The sequence below is a fragment of the Camelina sativa genome, chromosome 6 (genome assembly GCF_030686135.1).
Source record: "Camelina sativa cultivar CO46 ecotype springtype chromosome 6, ASM3068613v1".
In the NCBI taxonomy this organism is placed as follows: domain Eukaryota; kingdom Viridiplantae; phylum Streptophyta; class Magnoliopsida; order Brassicales; family Brassicaceae; genus Camelina; species Camelina sativa.
The window spans coordinates 20,728,715-20,741,233 of NC_141885.1; the positions used below are offsets into that span (position 1 = coordinate 20,728,715).

The 12,519-nt window shown below is 37.4% G+C and overlaps 2 protein-coding genes and 2 pseudogenes across 4 annotated transcripts; 1 reads left to right on the top strand and 3 right to left on the bottom strand.

The window, feature by feature from the left end:
• Positions 1-624: 624 nt before the first annotated feature.
• Positions 625-6,311, bottom strand: LOC104699159 (DNA-directed RNA polymerase V subunit 1-like; annotated as a pseudogene). The gene is made up of 12 exons (XR_015560445.1): positions 6,204-6,311; positions 4,249-6,108; positions 3,986-4,161; positions 3,792-3,867; positions 3,546-3,670; positions 3,231-3,388; positions 2,850-3,115; positions 2,565-2,738; positions 2,341-2,481; positions 1,431-2,230; positions 1,139-1,253; positions 625-1,048 (listed from the first exon to the last, which is right to left on the bottom strand). The product of XR_015560445.1 is annotated as a DNA-directed RNA polymerase V subunit 1-like (transcript).
• Positions 6,312-6,371: 60 nt separating this feature from the next.
• LOC147942861 (DNA-directed RNA polymerase V subunit 1-like) lies at positions 6,372-7,759 on the bottom strand. The gene is made up of 6 exons (XM_087456213.1): positions 7,558-7,759; positions 7,069-7,195; positions 6,850-6,965; positions 6,714-6,767; positions 6,452-6,616; positions 6,372-6,410 (listed from the first exon to the last, which is right to left on the bottom strand). The coding sequence occupies exons 1-6, from the start codon at positions 7,642-7,644 to the stop codon at positions 6,372-6,374; spliced, it is 588 nt and encodes a 195-aa protein (XP_087312339.1). The 5' UTR covers positions 7,645-7,759.
• Positions 7,760-8,940: 1,181 nt separating this feature from the next.
• LOC104791926 (uncharacterized) lies at positions 8,941-9,839 on the bottom strand. The gene is made up of 3 exons (XM_010517933.3): positions 9,531-9,839; positions 9,333-9,396; positions 8,941-9,227 (listed from the first exon to the last, which is right to left on the bottom strand). The coding sequence occupies exons 1-3, from the start codon at positions 9,837-9,839 to the stop codon at positions 9,052-9,054; spliced, it is 549 nt and encodes a 182-aa protein (XP_010516235.1). The 3' UTR covers positions 8,941-9,051.
• Positions 9,840-9,987: 148 nt separating this feature from the next.
• Positions 9,988-12,281, top strand: LOC104699160 (cysteine--tRNA ligase 1, cytoplasmic-like; annotated as a pseudogene). Its single transcript, XR_015559696.1, has 5 exons — positions 9,988-10,514; positions 10,731-10,794; positions 10,925-11,247; positions 11,343-11,468; positions 11,561-12,281. The product of XR_015559696.1 is annotated as a cysteine--tRNA ligase 1, cytoplasmic-like (transcript).
• The last annotated feature ends 238 nt before the right edge of the window (positions 12,282-12,519 follow it).

A 12,519-nucleotide genomic window follows, 5' to 3' on the forward strand; every position in this document is an offset into this window, starting at 1 on the left:
AATTAAGAAAGATTGCCTACTTATTGCGATCAAAGAGTAGTAGTGAAATGTAGTTTTGAGTGTTGTTAACATATAATGTGTTATAGATATACATGCAATGATTTTTACTATTAAAAATTACACTACAACCTGATCTAGTTAATAGTTTTAGTAATTTGATAGATTTTTTTACGTTAAAGGTTGAGCTATGTGTTATTTCAAATACGTACGTCTTGAATATAATAACCGTATTCATATACTGATATACAATAAATATGAATTATATATCTGCAACAGTTTAATAAACTTATTGTTCTAGCCCTCAGTAGCTTGCTATCTAAATGGCCTCACAAACATAACGTTGCAGACATGGCCGTTGTAGATAACATTTTTGTGAGAAGAAGAGCGAATTTGTGAGCGAATGTTTGTGAGGCACGTTGCAGACACGGCTAATTTGAGAAGAAGAGCGAATTTAAAGACCACCTTGAAACTGCTACACATTTTTTTAACACAGTATTGTTTCTGCATAATGATTTTTAAACCATAACTGAAGAAATTGACCCCTTTTGTTACTCTTTTAAAAACTTAGTTATTAGCAGAGGATAATACTAAAACTAACAACTGCAATGAAACCTTGACTTACTGTTTTCAACAAAAAGTACCAAGTGCATGCAATTAATAATAACAACTGTTCTAGACCAAAAAAAGCAATATAGTTACCAAATAAAAAAAAGGACTGTTTTTTTTAAGACAAAAGGCGTTATTCTGTTCGATCCTGAGTCTCTTCTGCTACAGTACCAGAGGGGATTTCAGAGACTTCTGTGGTTATCTCTTGTTTCTTTTCAAAGGTTTCAGCTGTTGTGGCATCTTTGTTCTTGTCCTGGTTCTCAGCCGAAGGAAGATCACTCTTCTTAAAGTATTTTGCAATAAATTCTTCAGCCATGCAGGTGGTGTATCTCTCTGTCAACAAGTTCTTGATGCATTTTATGTAGGAAAAATCCTGTTTGGTCCCATCTGTTGAGACAACAAAGAAACACCTGGTCTCCTGGAACAATGTGTGTTTATCCACCTGCGTTGTTTACCATACCCAAAGTTTTAATCTTCTCGTCTCCAAATATATATATCATAACAAACATCAAAACAATATGCCGATTTGTACCGTGATATACTCGACACCAGCACCAATCTTTGCTTCTTTTTGTGGATGGAAATTCAGAATCTTCTCCTCGACAAATATCTGATGTTCAGATGAAATTGGATCACCATCTTTGTACCTTCATCAAAAAGAACATATTTTCAGAAACATATGGAAAGCCATCATGAGAAACTAAAAAGCCAAAGATAAGTGTCTTTTGTCTTTGATCTATTGTCCAAGTAACTAAACATTCATATGTGTCCCCATCTTACTTTATATAATACAGTGATCTGGAAACTGAATTAAAAGAGCATACCCAGACTGATGCATTATCTTCCTGACAGTATTCAGGATTGGCTCAATATCTGAGAGAATATCTTGTTCCTCAGAGGTAAACATGTCCAACCATTGTCTTCTTGCTGTAAACATGTATTCCTCTCCAGTTCTAGGTGGCCTTAGAGGGTTCCTCTTTGCTTCCCAGTTACCTTGTGAGTGTTCAGATGGAAATCTCTTGTTTGGATTTCCCCACTGACTTCTCTGCTTTTCATTCTCGTCTCTGCTTCTGGTGTCTGCCAATGCCACCCATGGATTTCCATCATCTTCATGGTTTTCATGTGTGTTTCAATCTGGTTCTTTTCTCAAAGTCCAAGGGTCTATCACATTGTGAATCTCTTTTCCTTTGCTTGGAGAACCCCATGACGGCTCATCACACTTGTTACACTCATCATTTAGCTTCTCCCAAGCATCTTGATCTGATGACTTACGACTCTCCTTATTTGGATTTTCCCAAGAACACTGACCTAACTCTATGGCACTTCCCCATGCTGAGTACTTATTGGTATTCTCCTCGTTTGGTTTTTCCCAAGCACCACCTTTACTACTACCACTGCATGATCCTTGCTCCCACTTGGATGCAGCTAGCTCACCTTCATCTAGTAATTCCTCAAACGTAGGCTCTTCAAGAGTAGGGTCTCGCTGAGGAGAACCCTCACATTCCTCAATTTCTTGTTCTAAAACGTCAAAACCAGAGGAATCAACGTATGTATCTCCATCTGTACATGATCTAACCATTTGAAGGAAGTTGTACGAATCTACTCCTTCATCATTTAGATTAGTCTGCAAATATGTTGATAAAATAAAATAATGTCAAAATTTCCAGCCAAGTTACATGAGAGACTCACTTAAAAAGTGGTTCGTTAATATGGACTTCTAAAGAGTGATTCTACCTCATGTTTGTTCCACAACATATCAAACCCTGAACCCGTACCAACGGCCACATGCTTTCCCCAAGAACATGACCCAACCACAGATGATAGAGGATCTTTATGGCATCTTTCAGCAGCTTTGTCAAAACATATCATTGGATTCTGAAAACATTAAAGAAAATGAATGATACGAATATCTTTTGAAGGAACTCGTATTAAAAAAAATTGAGGAGCAGATGACTTACTATCAGAGTTGCTTCTGTGAATGGTGCCTTGATATCCAATGACTTGGTCAACGCCTTGTAACCTCCAGCATTGAAACCCAGCAGATTCCCTGAACAAGTCATGTGGTTTGCTAGAAGAACTTTATGTTCCTTTAAGACTCCTTTGGATACTTTTCTCACCGAAGTGGAGAGACGCTACAAAAAAGACATCCTTGCAAAGTCAATGAGTATAATGATATAACCATAAAACATGGGACAAGTCTCACACCTTAAATTAAATGTGAGAGCCAGTGCAAAATCAGGCACCTGAACTACTTGCTCAAAAGTGGAAGCTATTCCAAGAAACTCTTGCACTTGCTTTACAGAATATGGGATTGAGCGTCTTGTGTCTATCAGGTGAAGCACTGGAAGACAAGCGTCTATCACAACTCTCAATGCATCACCACTCTTCTTTACAGCATATTTGTCAGCAATGACATCCAAAACCCATTCCCCTTTAGACGCATCACCGTTTGGACTCTTCTTCTCTGGCCTTTTACAGATAATATTTGCTGAGCAGATCTGTGGATCACCTACACAGTTTAGAAACAGAATGTACAACAACATCATCAAGAAATCCTTTTTCAGAAGTATTAATATTCAAGAGAAAGGGTAAGAACGCAAGACAAATGCGATAATGTCAAGTACCTTTGATTACTGTTTCCATCAGAACTGGGTAAATTTGGTTGCAAAGGACATCAAGGGCTCTTTCTAGATTAGGGTCATCAGCATTGTAATAGGAGAACATCAAGCATATCATACCAGATTCCTTGCTTCCACATGAATCTCCAAAACAGCAGCTCTCACTGTTAAACCCAGGAAGAAAAAGAAAACCTCATAAAACTACACAAGTACACAATTCTAACTCAACATATAAAAAGAACTGGAAAGAGAGTATCTAATTTTCTCCTTTTATAGTACAATGATACATATTCTCAAGTCAACCATAAATGCTTAACGAACCGGACTGACAAAGTTGTTCTTTTCAAGTGGTGAGTTTTCTTCTTCTTCTGCCCCAATGAATTTATCATTTCCTCACACTTTTGTTGTATCTCATGCTTACTGATGGCCAACTCTTGCAGCAGAGTCTATTAAACCAAACACAAGTCAAAAAATAAATTCCAGGCCAAGGATAGCTATAGTAAGATACTTCTTCAAAACATCAAGGGTTTCAGAAAAATTAAATTATGCAGCAACCAGAGTTCAGACCTTGTTTAGATGAATGTGACCCTGAAGGAAGAAGTCGTTTACATAATTCTCCATATGAGATTGTTGCTTCTTGTATCTGCAAGAAAGTAAAGACAAAACAGATATTGCAAAGAGACATGTTAGTAAATGCAGAAAGGCACAAAACACACTTGAAAAGGGCAACAACTATGGTTATTAGAAAACAAGAGACTTACTCAACCAGAAACTCCACTGCAGTTTCTCTAAGACTTATTTTCTTCAATATGTTCTTGAAAGTGCAAGCAACATTTTCTTGGCAATACTTTCTCCCGCATAAACATTCATTTAGAAAGAGAATCACCCTACGATCATTATCTGCATTCTGGAAGTTGGCTTTGCAAAGTAGCACTTCCTGAGAAAAGAGAAAACAGTGTTAATGTACATAAAAGGATAAGTCAATATCCCAACAGCTTGATGGGCTCATTAGAGAATTCTCCACCTACATTAGCTCCCATGGTGAATTACTACTGGGTGAGGAATCAAGCACAGCTTTATAAGAAGGTTTTGAAATTGCAGTAGCTGCCAATACTCCAACAGCTTCTGCAGCTTCAAAAAAACCTCGATGCCCATGTTTAGAAGTTCCCTCAATCTCATACTTGAACTGAACAACTGAGTTCGTGCATGTGTTCCTTACTGTTCCATCGTACGAAATCACAATATCTCGAAGATTAGCCATCAGATTCTTGAACAGGGTTCCAGACTCAGTTAAACCTCTTAAAGATCGACCAGTGACCTCTCTGGTTGCGATGGCATGAACCATCTCTTCATATGGATCCAACCCATGAAGGAAGCAACTCTTCACTAATCCAAATTCCACAGACGAAGAACAAAACTGAGTCATGTCTTCAACTAGATTCTTAGTGTAAAATCTCTCTTTATCCGAAAGTTGAATACCCAAAAAACCTACTTGCTGCACTAGCTTATCAATGGATGAAACATTGTTCATGTCTACTAAGTTTCGCATAGAGTGTGATTTCAACATGTAATTAGCAGCGACCTCCTTCACATGTTGTATGTTATTCTCTAGCTGAAACTCATCTTCATTGGTTGATCTCAAACGTGACACCATAGGAGAAATTTCCCTGATCATGTTGTGAATGACACCAATGTTCTCCTTAGACATAGAAAAGTCTTCAAGGCTAATACTAAATCCATCAGTGTTAAGGTGTTCCATCAACATAGGCTGTAATGAGTCAAAAAATCCAAGAGCTTCCTTTGCACCTTTCTCCAACAAAATTGAATTTATAATGCTCTTCATGAAGGATGCCATTGTCTCAGCCCCATAATCAAAGAACAAAATTTCACTTTCTTCAACCATAAACTTGTCTCCTTTGCAGCTCAAGTGATCAGGAAAGGTAAGCTGCAGAATCTGAAATACCGTCCAAGCCAAGTCAGATTCACTGAACTTCCTTAGAGCGGCTGGTGATAAAGACAAAGAGCCATACATGGACAATTGTTGAGCAGCTTCTTTGTCCAAAAACATTTTTTCCAACATCACCCGGAGACAAAGCATTGCATCACATCCCAACTGAAAATTAATTTGGCCCGTGTGTGAGCTGAGTAACTGATTCTCAACTGAGAAAAGCTCCTTGACTTCAGCCTTTGCCGCCAGTGACTGTGGATATAAGATGTGGATGCAGTCGCCATCGAAATCAGCATCAAGGGGGCTACAAATAAGCGGATTGATCTTGATAGTATTGTCTTCATGGATGTACACTTGAAGGTCTTGAAGGGAATGCTTATGAGTGGTTGGTGGTATGTTAATGAACACAATATCTCCATCCCTCGTCATGCGATTTACGATCTGCCCAGGTTTTAGCTGAATGTGCCCTTTGGCTCCATATCTCAGTGAGTAGGTCAGAAAACCTTGGTTGTAACTCACGCATAATTCCTTGTTAACCAGCTCTTGTAGATATCCTATGTTGTAAACATTAACCCTCTCCTCAAAAGTGAGTCTCCGAGCAACATCATAAGGAATTCCAATCTCATTCACACGCCTGTAGGCATCACCAGTGATGACACCGCGGGAAGAGAAACCAGAACCTTTTCTTATGAAGAGTGTTTTCAATTTCTCAGACCAAGTCTTGGAAGAACAACTGTCCTCGTTGACCTTGCCTACACCATATCTCTTATCTATGTTTCTTGTTGTCATACCCCTCACCTGTATATAGTTGTCCACCACTCTGTAAATTTCATTAGCTTCAGCAGCATGTGACACAAAATTTGTCTCACCAGACCTAGAGTTTTTAATATCTAACACATTCTTCAGAACATCTTTTAACCCACTTCTGGATGGATCCTGAAGACAAGAATAACAGAAAAATGCATGATCTCATCAAGCATTGGCCATTGAGAGATACTGATGTTGTTGTAAGTTAGTTTCAGTTGACTTACCGTTGACATGGAGAGGAAACCATCAGAAGAGACATTGCGTATCGATAAGCAGTTCGGCGGTACTGGAAGATATCCTAGTAGATAGCCTTCTTGTGGCTTATGCCCCATTTCTGTAAGCTTCTTTCTTGTTTCTGGTGGGATTCGTCTTAAAACCTCTTTCACCTGTGTTTATTTCTCAAAAAAGTAACTTTCAGGAACAAATAAACACTGTAGGAAAGAAATAGACTATTTAAAGTAGAGAATAAGACCTCTCTTGCCAGTAGAGGTCTGGTATAATCGCTCCCATAGTGATAGCCATATCTTTTCAAGAAATTCCAACAATCATCTTGTAGTCTCGACCTAGAAGGGAGCTTTAGTTCTAAATAGTAAGCTCCATCCAATTTCGTCACTTGTATTGAGATGTGCACAGCTTCCTAATATATCATTGAAAGCAAAAAACGCTTTTATGTAAATTTATAAGACATTCTATCTAACACACAATGGCAGAATCGACATGGCGGCTTTACTCACCTCACAGCGGGCACCTAAAAGCCGCTTCCCAAGACCATGGCTTGTGCTCTGTCTCTGTAATCAGAAAAGTGAAAACATATGGCTTAAGGCTTTTAACCAAATCATACGACAAGGAAACCAAATGTAGTAGTAATACCTTAGTCTTCTTTATCTTTAGACAGTTCAAGCACAAAAGGCTCAGCATTTGTTTGAGCTCTGTGATATGGGCAGGATGGTATATTGGTACTGGCAGTTCAATATACCCAAAATGACCTGAAAATGAATTAAAAAGGATATTAGAAAGTTGTTATGTAATAGGAGATTCAAGAGCTTCTTCTATCATACACAAAACCAAAAAAAAAAAGAGTTGAGTTACCTTCACATTGATCAGGTTCCGTGGCACCACAAGCTTCACATTTGCCAAACTCGAGAGGTAACCCCAAGAAGGGGTTAGAAAGTTGGCTTGCATGGTTGATTGGACCCTCACTAATTGATGATGCACGCTATGAAAACAGTGAACCAGGCCAACGAAAACTCAGAAGAGCAGTTAAAGATATAACACAAAGCTTAAACTAAAGAGCAGAGCACAAGAGCAAATTTTTTTACTTGGGGCACCACAATATATAAATAACAATTAGTTAACTAATTTTTTTTAAAAAAATGAGACACAATTAGTTAACCAAATCAAACCTAAGATCTTAGGAGTAGCATGGGGAACTCTTACAACCTAAGCTAGGAACACATTTATTTGTCCAAGCCAAATATCAAATTTACAAAATCTGTGTACCCTTGCAGCTGCAAGTATATCCGCCCCTGAGAGGAGCAATAGTATGTATGCCGAGAAAGTTTAGGACTTTTCACTTACAATCTCGTTGTGAGTTGCTAAGGCGAACGTGATTCCTACGATTTCTGCTTCCATGACTCCTGATGATGACGATTCCTTGTCCTCCATGAAAAACCCTTACAAATAAAAAACCAGAGAAAAAAAGACCCCAAGTTATAAGCTTAAACCACATGTGGTAACTAAAAAAACGTTCCTTGAAACCGAAAGGTCGTGACTTTCTGAACAGAAATCTAAACTAAAGAAGACCTCAGTGTTTTTGTTGCTATGCCGCAGCAAAAAAAATTGTTCGTTGAAACCAAAAGGTCGTAACTTTCTGAACATAAATCTAAAGTAAAGAAGACCCCAGTGTTTTTGTTGCTTTGCCGCAGCAAAAAAAATTGTTCCTTGAACCCGAAAGGCGAAAGGTCGGAGCTTTCTATTTTAGGAAAAGTTTTCAAAATGAAGAGTCATTTGCAGTGAACAAAACAAAGAAATCATCACGTTCCATTAACACACACAAAAAAAACCACTGTAAAAGCTCTTCTTTTCTACTCCATTTCTTTCTTCCTTTCGCGAAAAAAAAAAAGCAGAACGCAAAAGACGAGAAAACACCTAGAAACGACGCCGGAACAGAGGTTTTTTTTTTGGAGTGAAAACTGAAAAGAGAAAGAGAGAGAGATAGAGAGAGGAGTGGAGATTTGTAAAGAGAGAATAAGAAACGAAGAGTCTTTATTATAGTCTATTTGACAAAAATCTCTACGACTTCATATTTTGGGATTCTTCTTTTCTTTTTTTTAATAGTTATTTTTTTAAAAAAGAGAGCGAGACTTTTCGAAAATTAATTTAGGCTGGATAGTAGGAAAATAGTAATTGTGTGAGAATTGTTATTAAATAATTAGATAGGCTTAAAATTAAAATGTGTCTTTCACTCTTCCTGTTCGATAAGTAAAAAAGCTTTAAACCATATACTACAGTATATCAAAATTTATGTATACTACAAATTAATGAGATGACCTTCGAGCTTATCAGCTTCCATAGGGAATCAAAATTAAGAATAATATACAAAGGCAAGATTCAGGGGAAACAAAAACAAAAACAAAAATCTGTCAGCTTCGTATTTGCTTCATATCGATTTTTTTTTTGTTCTTAACAGTGGGAGCCTATTTGATAGTATGAGAAAAGAAAATGACCCAATGAAGGTCTCCGAGAAAAATCTATACTATAAAAGTTGTAACATGTAGAATGAATTTAGTTGTCTCACTTAAAAAATGTATATCGATCGGTCGCGCATGGGTAGGTTAACTTCATATAAGCGTTTTATCTTTAGCATAGGAGCTCGTTACAAAAACTTCAAGACATTTAGACCATAAATGTACATCCTCCTCTGTCGCTTTCATATTTGTTAAATCAATACAATAAACATTGTTTGTTTTTTTGTACGTAAATTTACTTCGATTTCTATAAAAACAGGCACAAAACTGCAAGAATATTTTAGTTACAAACAAACACATTCATATGATTTTGGGAATTTGATCATCATTTAGAGAAGAGCCTGGTGAAGAAGTTTCCAGAAGAACTTGGAGGATTTTGAAGACAAGAGACATGAGCATATCTCCCTAAATTGTCAACTTGTCTTGCCTCACCCTTTGTGTCCTTTTTGCAAATCTTGCATGTTTTGTCCACCCATCCTTCCTCCACATATGTCCCATCCACTATTACATTCATCATTTTAAATAAAGAATAATTTACAAATTAGTTTATAACAAATAAATTCATCATTTTGCTCATCCATAATAATAGTTCTATAGATTTTTTACCTTCAACGTAGGATTTGAAAAAGTCCTTGTATGTCCCTCCGATTTTTCTTCGTAATGCCCCATACTACACATCATTACGAATATACATCAAACGTAATTCGATTTTGATTATCCAATAATATTCTTTATCCATGTTTTAACTATAATAAGCAAGCGTTACATGTTATCCAATAATTACACGTGTGGACCAAATTAAACCTGTTCTTGGGTCATCTTGCCACCAGATTTGGTGGCTTCACGAGCCTCGTAGAGAAGATCAGCGTCTTTCTCCGACCGAACCTGTGAGAAGTCCAACGCATCAGTTAATTGAGTAAACAACGAAGTCTCCTCCTCTTCCTTCTTCTTCTTCTTATTCTTCTTCTCATCATCTTTATCATCTTGCTTGGCCGACACAACGACCCATCTAGGACTCCGGTTAAATCTCGGAGAGGTTCTTGAGATGGGGACTTTGGTCGTAGATATGATCCCACTGCTGTGTTGAAGTGGCAGCAGTGCTCTAAAACCCATCTTTTGTAAATTTTCACTTAAATTTCCAAGTTAATGGAGATTGCAAAATTGGGGATACATTTATTTATATAAGATAATAAAACATACATGAGGTTGTGTGGTGGGGGTTGAATATATAACGGGGGCCATAAAAAATGAAGAATATGGCTTGTGATTGTTAATGTGGTTACGTGGGAGTTTAATGATCTGATAATTTATAAGCCTTCTTCCAATTTTGTTTAATTAATTTAGTCACTTGTGTATATTTTGTTAAATACGATTATTAGTAGCCATTTTTAAAAATTGTCTTTTTTCTAGGGGTCAGAAAATCATACTAACTTTACTAAATAGAAAAATGGAAACTTTCGTAAAATCTAGGGTTTTAAAAGCAAATTGCCTTTTTTTAATTTAATTATTAAGAGTCAAAGGTTATTGATTTTGGTGGAAGCTTTTTATATTTTCCAGAGAAGAGAAGAAGAATACACGAGACAAGAGTCATTCCAAGGAGTGTGAGAGATGGAGGTGGAGAAGGAGAAGTCGGAGTTGACATTGTACAACACGATGACTCAACTGAAGGAAGTTTTAAAACCCATCAAATCCTGGCAAGATCGGAATGTATGTCTGCGGTATCACCTCCTACGATTTTAGCCATCTTGGCCACGCTCGTGCCGCCGTCTCCTTTGACCTTCTTTACAGGTACTCTCATGTTTTCTCCTCCTTACACTTTCCGATTTCGCGTTTGGTTTTGGGGGGAAATTAAAAACCAATGCTTTGAAACTGTTCTGTGTCTACTGTTTAGTTTCTTCTCTGATTTTGATAAACAGTGTACCAAGCTTGGAGCTTTTGGTTTCTTCTTCTTTTCTTTGAAGTTGGTGTATATCTCTCTAATGTTGTTCTGGTTTGGTTATGCAGATACTTACGGCATTTGGGTTATGAGGTAACTTATGTTCGGAATTTTACTGATGTTGATGACAAGGTATAGCCTTTTTCCGTGCGCCTTGAAACTAGGGCAATGAGAACACTCCTCTCATTTGATTAGTATTTGCCCTTGTGTATGATTTAGGTTCACAACTTTCTAAAAATCTGAAAATATTGGACCTTTACAGGTGATTGACAGAGCTAACAAGTGTGGAGAGAACCCATTAGCTTTGAGTAGTCGCTTTTGCGAGGAGTATCTTGTAGATATGGCTTCTCTTCAGTGCCTCCTTCCCACTCACCAGCCTCGTGTCAGTGACCATATGGAGCTCATTATTACGATGATTGAAAAGGTTTGCTGTCTTCTTTCTTTCGGTTTCTTGCAATGTCCTTTGCACAGACATGTGCTGCTTGTGAAGATAGTGGGGTGAGTTATTGGTTACATAATGGACATGTAACCAACAACAATGTGAAGATGGGAAAATCACTGAACAACTTTTTTACGATTAGAGAGGTATGTTTCTTATTTGTTCCACTAATATAAATTGAGTCTTCTTTGAGTGTGTGTGTTTTCTCATGGCTAATGCAAAATTGTTGAATCTTTTGTAGATCACGGCTAAGTATCATCCATTCGCTCTGAGACACTTTTTGATGAGTGCACAGTACCGTTCCCCTCTGAACTATTCGGTGTGGCAGCTAGAGAGTTCATCGGATGCTTTATATTGTGTTTATCAGGTACAGTGCCCCCACAATTTGATTAGCATCTCTTAAGGAGAAATGGTTTGAATGTTTGTATAACTCTAACCCTGTAATCTTTGTGTAGTCAGACGTTAGAAGACCTTGTTAAAGCTCTATCGCCATATCGAGAAGAAATGAGTGAAGGTGTTGGAAAGGCTGTACAGACTTCCGAAGCCAAAGACATTATAAAGAAAGTGAAGAGTGAATTTGAAACAAAAATGTCAAACGACTTGAACACTGCCCATATACTCACGGGTGCTTTTCAAGACGCAATGAAATTCATAAACGTTTCAATCACCAAGCTCAAGAAAATGCAGAAGAAGCAGCGGATGTCGCTGGTAGTGTCACTGGTCGAGGTTGAGAAAGCAGTGAGGGAAGTTCTTGATGTGCTTGGTTTGCTCACAACTATAAGCTACGCCGAGTTTTTGAAAAAGATGAAATAAAAGGCATTAACAAGAGCAGGAATGGGAGAAGAAGAGGTCTTAGCGGAGGATTGAAGAAAGGAAAATGGCGCGGGAGAATAAACAGTTTAAGAGAAGTGATCAGATGAGAGAGTCGTTGGCAGTTAAAGGAATCTACCTGGAGGATACACTTGGAGGGACTGTCTGGAGACCCGCCACCCCTTTGATTTTGAAGCCTAAATTCGGTTTAGGCAAGACCGCCTTTATTTTTGCTATCATGTTTAATTTCGTAGGCTTCTTCATCTATAGTCGTTGAAACTCTTATTTCATCATTTGCTTAGAGTTTAGACAGACTGTTTGACATATATATATATAGATAATAGCATTGGTTATTTTAATTTTTGATAAACTTTGTACCACACACAAATCATGTTGTTGTAGTCTTACTAACTTTTTAAACATTGTCAGTAACCATCAAAAAATGTGGTAACTTAAAATATTGGATCACCAATTCTTTAATCGTTTTTATATGTAAACACATTTTGTTAAAAACGTTGGTTAATTTAGTAGCAATTCGTATGTCAAACACTCAAACTAAATGGGACAGATTAAATTACATTTTTTTATTTTATAAATTTAATTATATT